The sequence below is a fragment of the Argopecten irradians genome, chromosome 11, assembly GCF_041381155.1.
Source record: "Argopecten irradians isolate NY chromosome 11, Ai_NY, whole genome shotgun sequence".
NCBI classification, from domain to species: domain Eukaryota; kingdom Metazoa; phylum Mollusca; class Bivalvia; order Pectinida; family Pectinidae; genus Argopecten; species Argopecten irradians.
This window is the reverse complement of record NC_091144.1, coordinates 23,972,564-23,992,491: the sequence shown is the minus strand read 5'-3', so window position 1 is coordinate 23,992,491 and position 19,928 is coordinate 23,972,564. Positions and strand designations below refer to the sequence as shown.

Genomic DNA, 19,928 nt, shown 5'->3' with positions numbered 1-19,928 from the left:
TGTTCTGTTAACTTAAAAAGGTCAGTCAAGTACAAGTAATACATTTTTAAAGTTTTGAAATCATATTTGACATAAATTCCCTTACTCTTTGGTAGGTTATTAACGCAGATGATACATGTACATGTACTATATATGTATATAAGGTCACTTAACAGACATATATGGAAGACCTTGTTGAAAAATATCACGTTTCAACTGGCAAAAGGCTTATATTATTTCAAACTTTTAATCGAATTGGTGTAAAACTAAGTTGAAATAGGATAATTCCTTTTTGGATTTTTTTCTTTGATATTACTGAATGGGAAAGTTACTTCCATGTGAAATAAGTTTCAATGAATTTTGCTTGATTTTAGTATCAATCTATTGAAAATCTAATGAGATTGATACCAGAGATTTTAGATATATCAAGGAAATCTTTAAAATTCTTGAAATGAAATCATTGCGAATTTAATTCAATTTCATTCATAGATTCTATTGTTATATTTTCATAGATATTACCAGGAACATATATTATGTATATATGTATCTGATATTAAATCTGAACACTTATTGAAGTAAAAATTAATCAATATACATTTAGATAAGTATCAACACAGGTAACTTTTACAGGTAAATTTACCTGTTGGCATTGGGACTGCTTTTAGGAAAAAGACTATAACCACTGTCACAACAAACTACCCCACAGGTAAATCCAAAATGTTGGCGTTCAGAGATACACCCCTTGTAACTGCCCCACATGGGATTAGAACTCGCGACCCAGATGTGGAGAGCATGTGGTAATATGTCGGTACATCTTAACCACTCGGCCACCGCGGCCCCAAAAATATTTCAGAAGGCCAGCAAGGTATGACTCCGGTTTCTCCAACGTTTCTTAATTTTAAGGAAGTTTTCCCACTTTGAATAGAAAACCATTTCTGAAGTTGAGACACTATTTCACGCTTAGACATTGAATTCTTTCAAAATATAAGTGTTTGTAGTTACATGTACGTGGTAACAATTATCTGATAATTATGTTTGTTTATTTCATAAGAGAATCACCAAGGTTTGCTAAAATAAATAAAAAAACAACTTCTGAGACTTTTGTAACATACATTCGTATGAAATTAACAGTTATTTAAGATTATACATATATATATTATAAACTAAAGCTTACATTGTACACCCTACCACAACTATTCATTGTTCATGATAAGGTAGCCATTGGGTAGACTTTATAGCTTATGTATAATTTATCAATTGTGAAATACGGGTCCCCGTTTTAGTGTCTTATTTCAAAAACACACATGTACACACACACATATATATACAGTATATGTAAAAAGATTTAAGCGATAAGATCACTATTTAAATCCCGTCTGTTGCTCTACAGTAAGACCAGGGTCCAGTTGTTCAACAGGTGATTAGGCTAATCACACTTTAACGGCAATATTCAAATGAAGATAAAATGATATCTGGCAACACAAATTTTAGAAAATTTAATAAGAATCTTTAAAACTCTATTCTTTACTTTAGTGAGGATTAAGTCACAACTTTTCCAGCAAATGAGAAATGAAAATTTTATTAATCATGTGATTAAGCTAATCATGCTTTGAACAACCGGGCCCTGGTGTATTTGCTTAGTGAGCCGTGTAGTTACACATGTATGCTAAACAACCTTGTACTTTGACGAGGATTCCATACAATCATGTTTTTTTAGCTTGAAGTAGACACATTTACATGATTTTTCTAAAGGCTATTTATAAGACAGAAACCCTCTTCTGTAACACGAGATTTATGTTGACGGCAAATACACGATTATGGTATAAAAATACAATTTTACAAATTCATTGTCGATTGCATTAATAAAAAACATGCCATCTGCTTTTAAATACAAGAATATATTTAAAGACTAAATCATATTTTATACGATAGTGCTCTTTAGTTCCGCTTGTTGCCCATGTATTTTATGTGTACTGTATCGCCACATTTAACCTCAAACTAGATGCAATAAAATTAAGGTTTTTTTTAAATGAAGTATGTGTTGATATAGAATAACAATTAAGGAATCAAAAGAGAAATGCGTAATGGACCAACTTTGTAATTTAATAACTTTCCGCTCTGTACAATAAAATGAAGAAATCAATGGTATTCCAAAATCATGTTATGTACAAACATTTTTCACAAATGCTCAGATGGAACTATCTTAACACTATATATGTAACCTCAAATTGCTATAAATGCATCCTTTAGAGTATAGGGTCATTCTGCTTGTTTTTTAATTATTTTAACGTCCTATTAATTCCCATGGTCATGTAAGGTCGGCCTCCCATGTGTGTTTTGGGAGACTGCGGTATATTCATGTTGTGTCTTCTTGTATTGTGGAACTGTTGCCCTTTTTATAGTGCTATATCACTGAAGCATGTAACCAAGGAAACCAAGCAACACCCCACCCGGTCACATTATACTGACAATGGGCGAACCAGTCGTCCTACTCCCTGTATGCTGAACGCTCAACCAACACTTTTATAAACTTTGATGTGTCTCAGCCAGGGGACAGAGCCTACCTCACATCTGCTCAAAAAAGGCCAAAAGTGAGGCGGTGTCAAGGGAAACGTTAGAAAGAACAAAGTCAGTCAGGTAGAAGAGAAATGATAAGATCCTAAATTATGATAAGGTCACCTGATCTCATTTTGACTGTTATGAAGTAAAAAATGCACAGGGTTTGGATTAAAGCATGAAATATCTATAAATCACTATTACAAAATCCTAATATATGTATTGATTTATTGTCTATGTAGTTTATTCTTAATTTATAAAAAGACACTTTATTGATGGTTTCTACTAGTATTGATGTAATTCAGGCCTATGAAAAGCTCATTTGGTGACAATTTGTATAATCTTCAAAAATAACCAATAAATTTGAACCACAATTTTTTTTAGTACTACATTGGTTATAAAATATCTTTTGGCAAAAATGTCATCATAGCGTAGACTTCTTGATTAATGATGATTACAATTCCATTGTAGTCTTGTATTTAAATTGAGGAACTTTTCCTTTCCCTAAATTATCAAGATATGTGTGTTAAAGTTGGAATTTATTTCTTTAAAGCATTTATTTATTATTATGGTTCAACGTTGGAAGATTTTATTTCAATTGGACTAAACATATTTAAAGAGACCATTCACTCAGGCTAATTCTTTTACATAACCAAAAAGAAAATTAGGGTGTATTGTTTTACATTTCTTATAAAACATACAAAATAAAATATTGACAAATTCCACGCCATTGTTTAGTATTTTAATTGATACCGTTGTTATTACAAATCGTTGATCAATACGATTAAGCAGGTACAATATGTACGCTGTACCCATATCCGAGTCAAAGTCACGCACGTTATACAAATGAACTATATAACCACTGAGGAGGTGATAAAATTATTTTTTATGAAAGACAATTTATCTAATAAGGTAAACACACTACTGGCAGAGCGATTTGAGCAGTTCTAGACAAAAGTAGCATTACTCTACGAGCAAGGGACAGGGTTCGGCATACAAGATGTTCGACCTCAATGTGTATACACGTATAATGGCGGACAGCGAGCGAGTTTGAACATTTCACCACTATGGGCATTTCTGGCATATCACAGTAAAACCACTGATCTAATTTCCATTAGAAATGGGTTTTTTCCGATATATTTACAAATTTTAATGTTCTCTTAGACTGAATTATCCCTTCAAATAATCAATTTTATAATTTGTATTTTTCAGTAGATAGATAAGGAATTTCTTTAAAATTTGCTTTACCAGACATAGACATTTCAATTTGTACTCAACGTATTCAACAGGTTACATGCTTTTTGGAATTATCTATTTTTGATTTTTAATACTTGCTATCACGTTTAAAGATATCTCAACTTATGCTTTTAGAAAGCTGAAGTGTTCTTATTTTAGACTTCCTTAGAAATCACTTGTATGATTGTCGTAAAACGTTCATCAATTGCGTAAACGTTGTGGTGTGCTTTGCAATGATATCAGCGACCAGTGAGACCTTTTATATAAAAGAAATGTTTTACGTAGTAAAATCCTTCTACCCAAATATACCAAATTTCATATCGAAACACTACAAAATGTACGTAAAACACCCCCAGAGTCTTCCGAAAAGGGGAGAAGGGGGGATGAAAGACTCGAGTGGCCAGACAAAACGGCAACGACTAGGTTCATCCAAAGGACTTTGTCTAGAAAAGGAAGTAAAGATCAAGTGCCATTGTGGGAAAGTCTGCAAAAATCTTCGAGGCTTACGGATCCACCAGGCGAAAGCAAAGTGCCAAACTGAGGAGAAACGGCAGCAGTGCACAGATATAACCTCTGGTGAGACGCAGAAGGTTCCCAGCCAGGATTTACACCAAAGTGCTGAGGACCTCGCCGCTGCTGTGTCGTCACTGCGAGACAACGCGAGTTCACTTTAGGGAGAAGATGGTCGAGGGACTAGAGCATATGAACCTACAGCTGAAAGGAGGAGAAAGGTTAGTGGCCTCGCATAAACGACAAGGACACATGGAAACAACTAGACGAAGACTTACATACGATGCTGGAGACAACACTGCAAAGTGGAGTGGAGAGAAATGGTTGTCTTTGACAACAATTGTGTACACATTGGGGTATGAAATATTTGGTAGAGAGGAGCAGAAAAGGCAAGGTAATAATTACCAACCGAACAGAAGGAAACACCAGATCAGCAAACTGAGACGGAAGCTGAGATGTTTAAGGAATCGGTTCAGAAGGTCAAACAACACGGAGAGGATCGGTTTGCAACAGCTGCGAGACGACCTCAGGAAACAACTGAAATCTCTTCGGAACGCCGAGAACACCAGATGAAAGAGGCGAGAGGCAGCGAAGAAGAGGGCTGCATTTGAAGGAACCCCCTACATATTTCGTCTGTACTTCTTGGGGGAGAGAGACCGGGGAAGCTAGAGGCCAATAGACAAGAAATGAAGAACACCTGCAGGAGACGCACTCTGATGCAGATAGGAACTCACCCCTTGGAATCCAGAATCCAGAATCCCTTTTTCTGAAGAGCCACCAATTCCACTGGATATGAAGTTGTCAACATAGAAGGAGATCACAGAAGTGGTCAGGAAGACACGAACAGCATCAGAACCTGGACCTAGCGGCATATCATACAAGGTCTACATGATGTGTCCAAAACTCCTGAGACGGTTGTGGAAAGGCAAGATACCGGATAGTTGGTAGAAAGCAGAGAGAATATTTGTTCCGAAAGAGAAGGATTCTAAGAACATCACACAATTCAGGACGACTTTGTATGAGGCGGGGAGGGAGGACACTGTTCTTCAACTATTCACTAGGGAGGAACCCTTGACGGCGCACAGAACTGGGAGATGAAGGTCAATCTAGACAGGACACTGGTATTCCTAAACATCATACAGACCAATCTGCGTCCAAATATCCTCATATGGTCAATGCAGGGAAAGAATATGGTCGTGGTGGAATTGACAGTTTTATGGGAAGAAAGATGTAAGGCGGCATTTGAACGGAAGAAGGGGAAGTATGAAGATTTGGCAGGAGACGTCAGGGCCCTAGGGTAGAGTGTATGGGTCTTCCCAGTGGAGATCGGATGCAGAGGATTTCCTGCACATTCAACATTGAGAATGTTTGTAGCTCTGGGTGTGAAGGGCAGAGACAGGAGAGCAGCAGAGTCGTCCAGCTGGCTGTGGTGGAGACAACAAGATATGAACTGGAAGCTATCCACAGACTGGCAGTGATTTCGCCAATCACTGTCGACTCGCCATCTACGTTCCATGTAAGGAGACGAAACGTTCAGGGAGAAGTTGACCTGGCTGATGACGTCTGTGGAGCTGCAATCCAGTGATTGTATTTAGGTGATAAGAATAAAACAGGTTGTGAAAACCACTGCCGTAAAAATTTAAAGTACGTAAAACCTTTTTAGATGTTTGCTGAAGCAAATAAATCTATAAAAACATTGTTTCTGTTTTCACCAAAAACATTTTTTTTCAATTAATAATATAAAATAACAATATATGTCCCTTTCGGAAGAAGAGTTTCGCACCATTTTCCATATTTAATGTATTTTAATACCTTTGCAACTTTTTCACAACCCATTCATTGAATTTCGTTCAAAATAAATCAGCATATACTTCGTTTAAACAATACAAAACTTGCAATAATTATATTAAACGATAAGTATCGTAGATCAGACGTTATTTTTCTAGTAAATACTCCATTTTCTTATGTTTGAATAGGTTTGAACATGATTTATTTCTATATTTTCTTTTTCAGTAATGTTATTGATTAAAAATGAAGACTATCATAATTACAATATGTTCATCCCATTTTTGTCTGCTATTTTGGTTTTGACGATGATGTATTTCTAGGAAATTAGATCATGAACAAAATAACTGCAAAGGAAGCAACGTTTGTGGACTGGAGATGCAACCTGCAATTTATCTGCAAGCTAACATACTGGTGAATCTCGACTACTTTCGAACTAATATCTGTATAACATAAATATCATATAAAAATATTGCTGAACTCAGCTGATCTACAATGTTAATTATATACAAACAAACACCTCGATGTGTTTACTAGGTCAGGGTAGATAACTCTGCCTGTCATATGGCATAAACTAATTTCAGAAAAAAAAATACAATTTTTTTTTAAGTATAGAATCCGATATATTTCACGATGTCTAGTAAAATGCCCTCGGCATAGTATACGCTGCATCATGTATTAAATTTAAACACAAATTATCGTAAACAGTTTGTTAATACATAGGGATTGGATTTCGTTTTTATGTTAACCATGCTTGTATGGAGCAATTCCTCTAAGAATATATTCTATGGGGCGCGTTAGCGCCCCATATTGAATATATTCTTAGAGGAATTGCTCCATACAAGCATGGTTCACATAAAAACGATATACAATCCCTATATTTACACTCACACGACTTTTTATTTATATTTTATGCAATAAAATCGTCATTTGAAAGTGACGTAATTATTCAATAAAAGTCGGTCAAAAGTGTGAGGAGCTTACCCAATTGAACAGCGAATGATGACGCTTCACGTAAGGTAGAATTATTCATCCGCGACGACAAAAAAGTTCAATATTTTAGTGTAAAATAAACAGGACAAACAAAGTAAATTTCAGAGATAATTTTATTTAATCAGATCAGAACTTTAATATATTCAATTTTGCTGAAAGTTAATATATAGCGAAATAACATAAAGAATTTGTACACGGACACATGTGTGAACTCGGTGACCGTTATTGTGCAGCGAGGCGAACCTGACGCACGCTTACACACTTTAGTTTGCCCAAGTTGTCAAAACACCGATTTTCAAGTAGCTCAATGTGTTTGAGATGTCGTCTGACTTGACGATGTTACATCCTTGGGAGCCATGTGATTATATAATCTACGCTTAGATCCATATCGCCATCGATAGATGAAACAAATTCACTTGTGTTCGATGGATACAATGTATTTGTGGTGACGCGGAACTGTCAACACGTGGATTATTAGCGTTGCATGTTTTATAATACACATGATTAAATACTCAAAGAACAAAGACAAGAGGATATGTTTATAACTGACCTCTATCAGAGGGTCTCACACCCGTCCACCCCAAAGGCTCGATCGTAGGACGAACATAGGCACAGAGGTAATGTTTACATTTGACACCCATCATTTTTAACAAAAATGAAAGCACGTCGCCCCGGTCGGGATATTTTTCCGTTTCTTTATACAATTGTTAATTTAAAAATTGTTTGAATCATATATTAATATAAAACATGTATATATTGTTTACATTTTTCCAAAATTCTATGAAAAACAACAATATACACGTAATGTTTCGTCAAAATGTAAACAAAGCCATGTGTTTCTTTAAAAAAAAAGTAGTCCTTTTACGTTGCACAGAACATTTCCTTACGCAAGTTCAAAGTTCAATGTTACCATGCAGTTATGGTAAACAAAATCGGCTAGTATTAGCGTATAGTGACAAAGCCTAGCAAGTGTAAATATATAACAATGCAATTATCTATTTTTGTCTAAAATGAGGTAATGTCATAGAACCGAGAGTTATATACCATTATATGGTATAAAACAAATTAACCAAAACGTATGAAATGTATTTCGAGATGAGATAACCTCACAGGTATGGCTAATGACTTGTTGACCATATATACCGCTGGATGTTTTGCAGGCGAGCATATCATACCTTATCGGAAAATGAAAATGATCTACGACAGCTTTAATGTACTATCATCCACTACTTGAAGAAATTGAGAGATAAAATAAGAATACACAACACAAACATACACTTTAATATCAGCAATGACCAAACTATTCCGAAATCTAGCTAAATAAAAACATTGCAGTTTTCTTACGTTTGGATAAAATAATATTTTTGTGTCCCTGTTTCCCCGATGAAAACATTCACTGTTGTCTTACTTAAAAGGTCTTAATCACTACAGTTCCGTTGATTCCTCTGTAGACTATAACATGCAAGTATGGCATATATGAGACGTTCCGATTAATATCAATATACATATTCAATGTTATAATGCCATCTGAATATAGTGGGAATAATGTTTTTAAGAAAAAAAATGTTGTTAAGAAAAAAAAAAGTTTAATTTAAGGGGTTAAGTGCATTTACATAAATCTGTATGTTTTGCCCCAAATACAACAGTAAAACTTTTTTTCAAAACTAGACTTCATGCCATGTTAAGTGTTCCTAAAAGTATATGAATATAATAAACGTATTTGAGGTGATTGAAATGCCTACCTATATGCTTTATTTTCATCATATAATCTACAGTCACCATTTTCCTGACAAGGCCAAAAAAGTCGAATCCTGTCAAATCAGCGTTCGTACTAGATACAATACCGGTAAACACTAGAAAACATAATGACATGGTTTTTAGGTGACAGAGAAATGTACTGAACTCTGTGCAACACAAAAAGCGTATATATATTGGGTATTTTGTGTGTTTTTTTGCATATTTTTTTCAAACATCACAATACTCTACGAGTCAACAGTGATATTTAAGGTTAGGACGGATGCATTGACACTTAAAATCATCTCAATAATGTTCAAATACACCTAAGAATCGATGTGTTAACAGGGTTTTGAACCTTTATTACAAGTAACACAGATTGTATAAACGATATGCGCACAAATTTTTTGTGCTTTTTAATTGTATTTCTATTGCATATGACAACATAGCAAAGAGTAATAATAAAAAAAAACAGAATTTTGTTATTCTCTTTATTTCCTCCAAAATACGAATATTCCTTCATGAACAGAATAAATTATACAGATATATATCTATAAATTATTAGCATTTAATCATAACATGCATGCTAAATTCGTGCAAATAGTTTATGAATATGCTACATGTGAAGAGAGTTATATTTATAATTTACATTTTGTATACAATGTATATATTTACAAAAATAAGCAATTCATTTACAGTAGGCTTGTACAGAAGTCTGTTAGGGTCACATTGCAAAAAATATTATGTCGTTATAACGACTAAGTATGTCGTAATAACGACTTATTTATGTCGTAATAACAACTTAGTTATGTACTATGTTGTTTTTACGACATAACTAAGTCGTTATTACGAGATCCTAAGTCGTTATTACGAGATACTATGTCGTTATTACGATACCTAAGTCGTTATTACGACATAACTTAGTTGTATTACGACATACTAAGTCGTTATAAAGACATTATATTTTTTCAATGTGACCCTAACAGGCTTCCGTAGGCTTGTCACAAGCTATTGATAATATATTTATCAACATCTATATCATTTAAATCATATTCAACCAGACCAACAATTAAAATGTTCAATAGCTCCTTTTTCCTGGAGAGAGTGTAAATACACAATTACCATAAAACCAATACATGCATTATGGCATATCTAAATGACATCTGCACTCTATAGAAAATGGATGAAAATAGTTAAGCATTTAGTAATGTCGAAAGAAGAAAAAGAGTGAAGAGAGAGGCAGAGAATGCAGAGTGATAGCCAATTCAATAGATTTATCACGAATATTACCGTTATAGACACAGTTTAACAAAATAGATTGTATGAAGAAGAATATCTTGCGAAACTTGTCGCATTTCTGGCATAACTCTGTAAAATCACTGAACAAATAATAAACAATTATAACAATTATAATCAATACATGCAAACATGAATTTTTGCAATGTGAATATTTCATTGAAATACATTGTCTGTCATAATGTATGTGATTCTAATTTCTTATAAATCTATCAAAATGGCTATCGCTGTGCAGTCTCTCTCTCTCTCTCTCTCTCTCTCTCTCTCTCTCTCTCTCTCTCTCTCTCTCTCTCTCTCTCTTTCTCTCTCTCTCCACTCTTTTTTTTCTCTTTTCGAAATCACTGAATTCTTAAATAATTTCTTCAATTGCGACCTAGACGTTAATGTATTTGTATCAATAAATGCTATCTATGTATCCCTCCATTGAGGTCCATCAAACTAATTCTAAAGGAATGTCAGTCCGGGATCTTTTATTAAAACATTGAATAACGTTTACGATAAATCTGTTATCTCGCCCTAACATTAAACTTTCCATCCCAATTTCTCAGTCTCTCATCCATACAGTGCTGACGTATACATATTTTGCATAATAGTGCGCTAGGATTCTATTGCAAACGCGCTTAGTGCACTCGTTTGAGTTAAATGTACAGTATAACAACATACCTACATGTACTACATTTTCAACTACCGGTATAACTTTATAATAAAGAAAAAACATTGCTTGAAATTCCTGTGTTTACTGAAGCACATAATTTAATTTTTATCTGCTGAGAACAAAACCCTCCATTGAATATTGTATTCTTCAAACATAATAATCGTAAACTGTAGACCATTACTTTTAATATTAATGAGACATTTATCGTCGGCTTGGGTAGGAACATCACTTAACATCGATCCTGTCCCACTATTTTCGTCATATTCAATTCATTTATAAATACCACTTTCGGAGAGAGCGCACTCTCTTGTAATATACCTCTTTCCATATGTGCATATCTAGCTCCATACCATCAAAAGCATTACTACTTCTTACACCAGAATGTATACTTTATATATAATTTTTCATACCTTGGAATTCAAACCACTTTCATTAAGTTTGCAAAGTAGGCCAGTATGCCATGCCGCGTCAAAAACTTTAGCGGTATAAATGTATATTTTACTTTTTAATGCTTTTATGCCATAATAATGCAAAAAGCAATTATTATATCTGTATGTCACATTAACCAACAACGACTAGCAAGATATATCATTATTAAAATCCTTGTTTCATAAATTAATGATGCATAATTTGTAAAATAGTAGGTACATGAAAAAAACCACACTATATATCACAGTCAACCTTAATAAAAAGTATCACAGAATGTCCAAATTATAGTTTCACAAAGTTGATTTTGTCATTTAAATCGAATTACAACCGTATATACATATGTTCTAATATAGCAAAGAATACACTTTACCAGGTCGCATAACATTAACAAAGACATATACTGCTTTCACTACAGTATAAAATGAGCTAAGAATCCAAAACGTATTTGATAAGGTTTTCTCTCAAACTAATAAACCTGTTAGTTAATATGTTGACCATAAATGGAAAACTAAATAAACTAAATAACCAAAAGTAAAACTTCCCAGAAAATACAAAAAATATCTAATGCTGATTTTATGTAAAAAATTTCACTACCTGAAGTAATTGAAAGATAAGTACATCAACACAAATATATATATTATCAGTAACCATCAAATATAGACTGTAATTGATCACAGATACTAGTGCCCGTTAGAAGTTCCTCATGACCTTGATGACGGGTATGCAGGAGGTGGGGGAAAGCTATCTCCCTGCGGTCCGTACGTGTAGGCTGGTGGTGATGGAGGGGGAGGAGGATTTATTGGTTGTTGCCAGGCACCCTTCTGTTGCTGCTGTTGAGTTGTAGATACTGTTTCAAAATAAAAACCATATTGTGATAAATAGTATTGATAACATGGATTATGCATTAGATGATAGAATTCAAAAATTGCCTTTGAAATTCATTTTATATGTGAAACATAGTATTTAAAATTATACCTAGATACACTTATCGACAGGGAAATGTAATTGATATATATACTAACATTTAAAATTCTAATATCTATATTCGGAGTGGCATTTAATTGACCGCATAATTCGAATCTAAGAGACGAGACGATGGTAACTTCCTTTGCTAGAAGTTAACAAAATAGTGTACATTAGCCTATTTATATCACTATACTACATATTAATGTCATATTCAGTCTTTATATATCACGGTTTCCTCTATTGTAGGTAGGTATCAATTATGACGTCATTATTTTGTGAGCGAAATTAACGTCATTTTGTCTAAATATTACGACGATTCACTCGTAAACAAATGACGTCACAAACAATATCTTCTTGAAGGGGCAGGCAACTGTACAGATACAGAATATTTCACATAATGCATCGTGGTATACATACCCATAGTGGAGTTGCCTGTACCGTTTTGCTGGTTGGCAGAGACCTTAGTATTCTTTTTGTTGTAGCAATGGATCACACAGATAACGGTGATGATACCTCCAATCAGACACAAACCACCAATGACTGAACCGATAATTATCCCAACCAACCTGTGAGATAGAAGTAATCGTGCAATATAATGTAAATATTAGCTATGCTCTGATTTTCCTCTATTCGCATTGGCTAATACATGGTCACAATGGATTTTAAATTCGGCATATTGACATGATTCTTCCATTTTTAGAAACAGTAAGTTAATATTCCTTTCATGATGTCGTTACGTTGAATTCTTTAAGGTGGCTTCATAAAGCGATCTTTCCTTCATGTCTTGCCTTACTTCTGTCATCTTCGTCATCTTAGTGTTTGTATCGGATAATCCTGTTGACATTTCTCGAAGGAACTACATATTGGTATCGGTTGTTACAATTACGGGCAAAAAATCTGTCGTTGTCTATCTTACTTTCTGTGACGTCAATACACTTACGTTGAGTTCTCAGGGTAAATATGCAGTCGGTCGTCTTCAATTTTACATATACATCTGGAAGGGTTTGACATTTGTCAAAGAAACTACTGTTCTAATATAAAGATTACAGTCCTTGATTTGGTCCGCTTGGTGTTATATACCACCTAAAAAGAATATAAAATAATGACATCGGACTATGCCCTCGGTCATTATTCTAGGCTGCACTTGTAATGTAGATCATGATTACCAGTAGAGTAATGGGAGGCTCTGTGGCAAAATGTAAATATAACGCTATATGGACCTCTTTAAAATTCATGATTAATAAAAAATATAATAAAACGAGATATTACTCACGGATCTCCCGAACCCCCTCCTCCTCCATATCGTCCGTAATAAGAACCGCCATACCGAGCATGTGCCACATTGTCTAACAAACATAGAATTAAAGTCAAATTATACGTAACTATCAACAAAATATCCAATTAGATTCGAACCCGATATTCTTAGTATTTGTAGATGTAGGTAAAATTAAGTTATATAAAATAATATTTATAATGATTTCTTAATAACTATGGTACATCAGTTGTTGAAAGTCAATACTTGTAAACATGCCTTCATTTTAAACTGGTCGCTATATAAGTTACGATTATTGCCGAACGGAAGTCGGAAAGGTCACGACCGGTGTTCGGAAGAGTTTGGACAGACGTTACATAGACATGATAGTCACATGACGTTCTTGGCAACGACGTTACAATGGACTTCGGGTTATTTGACTAAATGGGATCCATCTAGCGATATTCAATATTTATTTGATTTTTTTTAATTCTAAGACAATGTTGTATGGTTAGGTCGAGAACACAGGAGAAAAGGATGTTTTGCGGACGTCTTAATATGAAGGAACGTCATTTTTAACACATCTCACCTTTGTGATATAAACTTTGCCCTGTTATGTTTGTTGGAATTGCTTTATATCTTTATTGTATAATTCGTGGTAACGAACATTTTCATTGGCTCAAAAATTATGTTATTACCTCAAAAGTGAGAAAATGAAGTCGCCATTTGTAACGCCTCCTTTGATTGGTTAAAAACAACGGCGTAATGAATTCATGAACAAAAAAGTTCATCAAGAAAAAGGGAAATTCTTGAGATCACATTCAATCTTCAGGATTAACTAGAATAGATATTTATGTTACAGAGTTAAAACATAAAAACCGGTGTACACACTCATCATAAACCGCTTCATGGTTTACTTAAAGTACACTCACATCCTTTGTATTATAGCTCTAAACATACTAATATTCAAATTTAATCTAACATAAATGATTATATTATTGAAAGAATTGAGAATTGATAATTTGATCCAATTTTTTTATGAGCCAGGTGTCTGCTTTCGTGGTACATTTGCAACCACAATTGACGCCTAAAGGAATTACGCAATGCCACAGGATTGATCTATGCATTAACTCATTTTGTATTGATTTTTATGCCTGAACTGAAGTAGGATTAAGTTTATATGAATAATATTAAAGAAATAAATAGATCATCAATAACAAATATTCGAACACTGCATTATACAGAATAATACGCTAAGGTGTTCCAGATATTGGTCTGAAAAGTATGTGATTGATAGAGAGACGCATCTACATCACAATAAGTATAGAGGACAAAAAACCTGAGCAAACAGTAATCGATTGAAATACACAAGATGAGTTAGGTCACACTCTCTGGGCTAGTGTACGGCTAGAGTTACTGGGTTGGCTATGTTTTATACTCCGAAAACAATGTAGCTATAATTAAGCCATGTTCTAGCTTGTTTTAAATATTGAAAAAATGTTAACGTATCGGCTATGTACAAGCTGGCACATTAATGTGATTGAGGAGAGAGTACTAAATGCCAAAGTTAGCTCGATCGTTGGTCAACAGTCCATAACATAGTTACGGCAAATGCAAAGAGTGTATACATGTTTACAAAAATGTCACTTAATACATAAACACCTACCTATTAAAAGGAAAATAAGAACGATAATCCCCCAAACCGTCTTCATGTTGCCAAGACTGCTAATATTGATGTTATTGCTGCACTGTTAGATAGACTTGGGTAACTTTACACCAGCTTGGTTCTTTATATTACGCAATAATACATTTTGTTTGACATATATTTTGTAACCTGAGCGAAGTGGTGCATTTAGAATTTGAACAATAGGCATTTAAATGGCGGTGCTGTACAGCGACAGCTCCGACAGAAGCATGTATTTGTGTATTGCAATGTCAATATAACACAACCTATTTGGGAAATTAGAATTACGCAATTATTCTAAACTAGTTAGAACTTTCTTTTTTAAATGCTGATTTAACTCCAGTTTTTTTTAATTGAATTAGTTTCATTTTCGTAATCCCTGTTTGAGTCGTATAATATATGACGTTGTCATTGCGACGTTTAGGCCGGTAAATATGGCGTCCATATTATCAGATGTCGATCGCGACAATGGCTGGGGAAACGAACAATGAAATCGAACTTGTGATGGCTCTAAAGGAAGCATAAATATTATTTTTGTCTCAGACGGCTAGCAAGATCAGGATCCGGTTTCTTCAAGGTTTCTTAATTTTACGGACATTCAATTTGGATAGGAAAGCATTAGAGAAATGATGAATTTTACTAAGTATGTAGGCCCTGCAGGTCCTACACTTGAAGGAGGTTGTATGTGATATGTACAAAACGTTTTAGCCCCATTACCACAAAGACAATGCATTTTATCACATAATACGCTTTATTAAATGTTCGCATTACATACAAATGTAACGCGAGATTCTTCGAGATAAAGGTTATTGTAGTTACGCGGTAAAAGTATCTTAAATATGTGATCATTTCTATGATATTCTATGAAGCTCATTCGAAGTTTTCATTTTTGATCGTCAAGGCTGAAAACATTTTTACATAAAATCTGAAGATATGTAATGAACACTTATTTAAGATCATATATGTATCATAGTACAGTTATTTGGCTATGTAGAAAATCCGCCTGATATCTACTGACTTCGCCGTCTTCATGTCGCCTTTTTTAAATCACACTTGGATAATATCATCGTATTATTTCATTCACTAGGATTTCATTGTGATGACAGAGACGTCAGCAATCGAAGCCGGCGGCTCAAAAAATAACCGCGTCCTCTGGAATTTTACAGTACATTTGGGCATTAAAATCCTTCAAAACGTAGATTTTAGTAGCTATGTGAAAACAATTATCTTGTAGCCATACATTTTCAATTTGTATGTTTATCTTATGTTTGTTTATTTCTTATGATCTTTTTTTAACTCGGAAAATAAAATCCTCGTTTCAGATAATATCTTATGAAATGAACACTAATTTAAGATTCTATATATAGTATACACTAAATCACATACAATGTGTAAGTTACCTGTACACCCTACCGCTACAAACAACACAACTACTCATTCGTCATTAATTATGAAAAACATATCACAGTTTTCAATATTTTTGTAGTTTCTTATTTCAAAACACATATATGTGTGTATATATATATATATATATATATATATATATATATATATATATATATTCAGTATCATGTAAAATACTTAAGCAACGAGATTGATACTTTTGGTTCCAGATGCAAGAAATGGCATCATCTACAAATAATTAAGTCATTAGTAACTAGCATCCAAGCATTAGATGATTGTAGGTAGATGCTAGTATGATACTTCGGAATTTTCTACATGATTTTTAAACAAAGCAACATATACTACGCAAGTAGACTTGTTTCGAAAAGATAGTGGGCCTTAAATGATTTGAAAGATTAATCGTGTCTGATGAAATTTGAAATTGCATATCTTTAAACACTACATTATACAGATAGCATAATATTCTAAATGGTCCAAGTGTTCATGATGTTGGCCTGACCAGTAAAGCATCAGATGGATAGACCCAACTGCACTACTAGGAATAAAGCATAAACGACTACACAATCAGCCATCGATTGAAATACACACTTCACAATCTCCGGACTAGTGTACGACTATAGTTACTTGGTTGCTTATTCTGTGCATTCAAGAAACAATACAGATTCTATAGGGCCACGATATAGTTTATTTTGAACCTTGAAAAATATCAGTTATCGCCCATTCATAAGCTGGTGTGATTAAACGGCATGTCAATGTGATTGAAGTAGGTATATCCCACACTTACCATGCACATTAGGTTGGGGTCTTCCCCGAACACCAACTCTGGATAGGGTGGGGTGTTTACATAGGGATTAAGGTGTGTTGATACGGAGTTATAGTCTATCTCAGAATTGTTCTCATTGCTAGATCACAGGTAAATCTCAGGTTAATCAACTCACAGTATCCATCATAATCAAAACAATTATATCATAATCAATATACATATATGTATTACAAAACGTGAATATGTTTACAAAAGAATGCCACTTAATACATAAACACCTACCTATTGAAAGGGAAAGTAGAACAATAACCCCCCCAAATCTTCTCCATGATGCCAAGCTCCTTAACTAATACACTGTTAGATAGACTTGAATAGCTACGACATTATACCACAAGCCAGTACTGGTGTACTCAAATAGGTATATATTTTGCCCGACGTGAATTTCCTGACCTGATCGAACAGATTAAATCACCACTTTGAACAAAAGATGACGGGTTTGTATGCAGTTATGATTCAATGATTGCGACATAACCACATACATATGTAACAGGAGAGGAGAAAATGTAGCGGCCAGACCGGGATTCGAACCCGGGACCCTCCGAATACTAGCCGAGTGCTCTACCGACTGAGCTACCTGGTCACCGATGATCGATCCAGTCCAATCCCGCTACACTCCTCCCTCCTTTCTCGAAGTCTTCGCCCTCGAAGACACACGAGACCCTTCCAAACACCACCACCGTGGGTTATTTAGTTGGGCGCCAATTCAGTAACAGGAGAGGAGAAAATGTAGCGGCCAGACCGGGATTCGAACCCGGGACCCTCCGAATACTAGCCGAGTGCTCTACCGACTGAGCTACCTGGTCACCGATGATCGATCCAGTCCAATCCCGCTACACATACGTATATATTTTTTCCTCTTTTCTATTCGTGAAACGCAAGTAAAATTTGGGTTTCAATACTCGGTATACACATACATTTGAATACAACCATGGGATTGTATTGGGGTAATTCTAAAGGAACATTAATATTTCGTGTTAACGATCAGCTAGCTATAGCGTGACCAGGTATACAGTCAGCGGTGCGTAAATCATGGCCACCTATGGTGGTAAGGTTGTTGGTGTATTCGCTTGTCGGCGGGTAGGTGATATGTAAAAAGTTGAAAAGCCCGAAGACGGTGTGTAGACGGGTTCCATGCGGTTGGAGAAGGGGTGGAAACTTGAGAAGATATTATAACTTTGTCTCGGTGCTTTCACAATACAGCATTGTGTCGGTAGAGCACAACTAACAATAGATTTAATTATCATTATATCTTGAAGAAAAATATATAACCCTGTAAGGTACACTTTTGATCATATTGAGCTTGTATTTCTGAATATGTATTGATTTATCTTTCACCATTTAACTATCCAATAGGATATATAAAACAAACACATGAAATGTATTTTACGGCGACAGAGGCACTGGTATATTGAGCTTTTCCTTATCAGTATGTGTTGTTTTACATTTATAATAGCTTTATGAATGTAATTTTTCCAAGTATTGATATCGCCTAGTGTTGTTCATATATAAATGATGATTGAGCGTAGGGTAGACTCGCTGTGTGCGACATTTGATCAGGTTAGGTTTTATTAAAAATTTTTGTTGTGGAATGCATACTGTTTGATATTTAAGTATTAAGAAGTGTAATATTTCTGAAAATATAGTACTGTACATAGGATTTTAGCGATGGATTCAGTATCAAAATCCTATCAATTTCTGTTACAGACTGAGTGCTTAAATGATTTTTGTGTTTATTGATTTAATTTGCTCAATGAACCATATCGGTTTATTTATTTCAAGCATAACGATATAAGTATTTTGGTCAATGAGGCATATATTTTTTAATCTATTTTGAGCATAATGAGGTCAATTTTGAAAATTTATGTAGTGCAGTCGATCCGAAAGTCTGGTTTTTTAAATATTGACACCAAAAGTATTGACGCTTGTTTGTTTATTTGTTAGAATGTTTTACTTTAACCTGTAGTTGGCATTGCAATTTATTGAAGGCATAACAAGTTATAGAATATAAGTTCTACGTTCTGATATTATTGTAATACCGATCAGTCTATTGGTTGACATGTTCAATCAGAGTAATTCGGTATTGTTGGATACTTATTTAATGAAATGTAGTTAAGAAATAAGATAATGTGTTGCCATTTCTCGAAATAGTGAAAAATAATTAAGTACAAACTGAAGTTTTACAAGGTAGAGTAGGTATAGTATACAGAATATTTATGGTAATAAGTGTATTACATTATTGTGTTTTGTAATTCGATATAAACAGATTGATTATGTAATTGATGCCAGAATCATATATGTACAGAGCTTTGAAACTCCTTCTTTGTCTTTACTGAGTGCTATTCGTTGTAGCTCATTAACATTACAATCACGTATAACCTATCTATGAGTACCTATTCTCATTGCTACTGTAGGAATTTTAATACCAGCTTTGACAGGTTATATAGAGGGACCTTCGGTTTATAGGCATTTTCCCTTGGCCAACTTCTTTTATGTGTGTTCTTTTAAATATAATATTCTGGCATGCACACAAAGTTTAAACGTTGTATCATGGTTTGATGTGACCAGTTTTCCTGATTGATGTTATTTTGTATATTTTTGAATTTTACTTGGTTTTTCGATAATCAAA

At 34.3% G+C, this 19,928-nt stretch overlaps 1 protein-coding gene across 2 annotated transcripts; it reads right to left on the bottom strand.

Moving 5' to 3' along the window:
• Nucleotides 1-9,085: 9,085 nt before the first annotated feature.
• Nucleotides 9,086-18,015, bottom strand: LOC138335066 (uncharacterized). 2 transcript variants are annotated; one of them, XR_011210229.1, is made up of 4 exons: nt 17,525-18,015; nt 13,413-13,485; nt 12,557-12,705; nt 9,086-12,020 (listed from the first exon to the last, which is right to left on the bottom strand). XR_011210229.1 is itself a non-coding variant. In XM_069283971.1 (4 exons), the coding sequence occupies exons 1-4, from the start codon at nt 15,101-15,103 to the stop codon at nt 11,875-11,877; spliced, it is 414 nt and encodes a 137-aa protein (XP_069140072.1). In that variant the 5' UTR covers nt 15,104-15,214; the 3' UTR covers nt 9,086-11,874. The 2 variants fall into 2 exon arrangements, 1 of the variants encoding a protein (XP_069140072.1); XM_069283971.1 differs by lacking the exon at nt 17,525-18,015 and adding an exon at nt 15,058-15,214.
• Nucleotides 18,016-19,928: the final 1,913 nt, after the last annotated feature.

What these genes read in the sequence shown, in the direction of transcription:
- LOC138335066 (XM_069283971.1), bottom strand. Translation starts at nt 15,103, where the DNA reads ATGAAGACGGTTTGGGGGATTATCGTTCTTATTTTCCTTTTAATAG. An exon ending in TCTTATTTTCCTTTTAATAG is followed by an intron (nt 13,486 to 15,057) that starts GTAGGTGTTTAT and finishes TATGTTTGTTAG; the next exon opens with ACAATGTGGCACATGCTCGG. An exon ending in TACAGGCAACTCCACTATGG is followed by an intron (nt 12,021 to 12,556) that starts GTATGTATACCA and finishes ATTTTGAAACAG; the next exon opens with TATCTACAACTCAACAGCAG.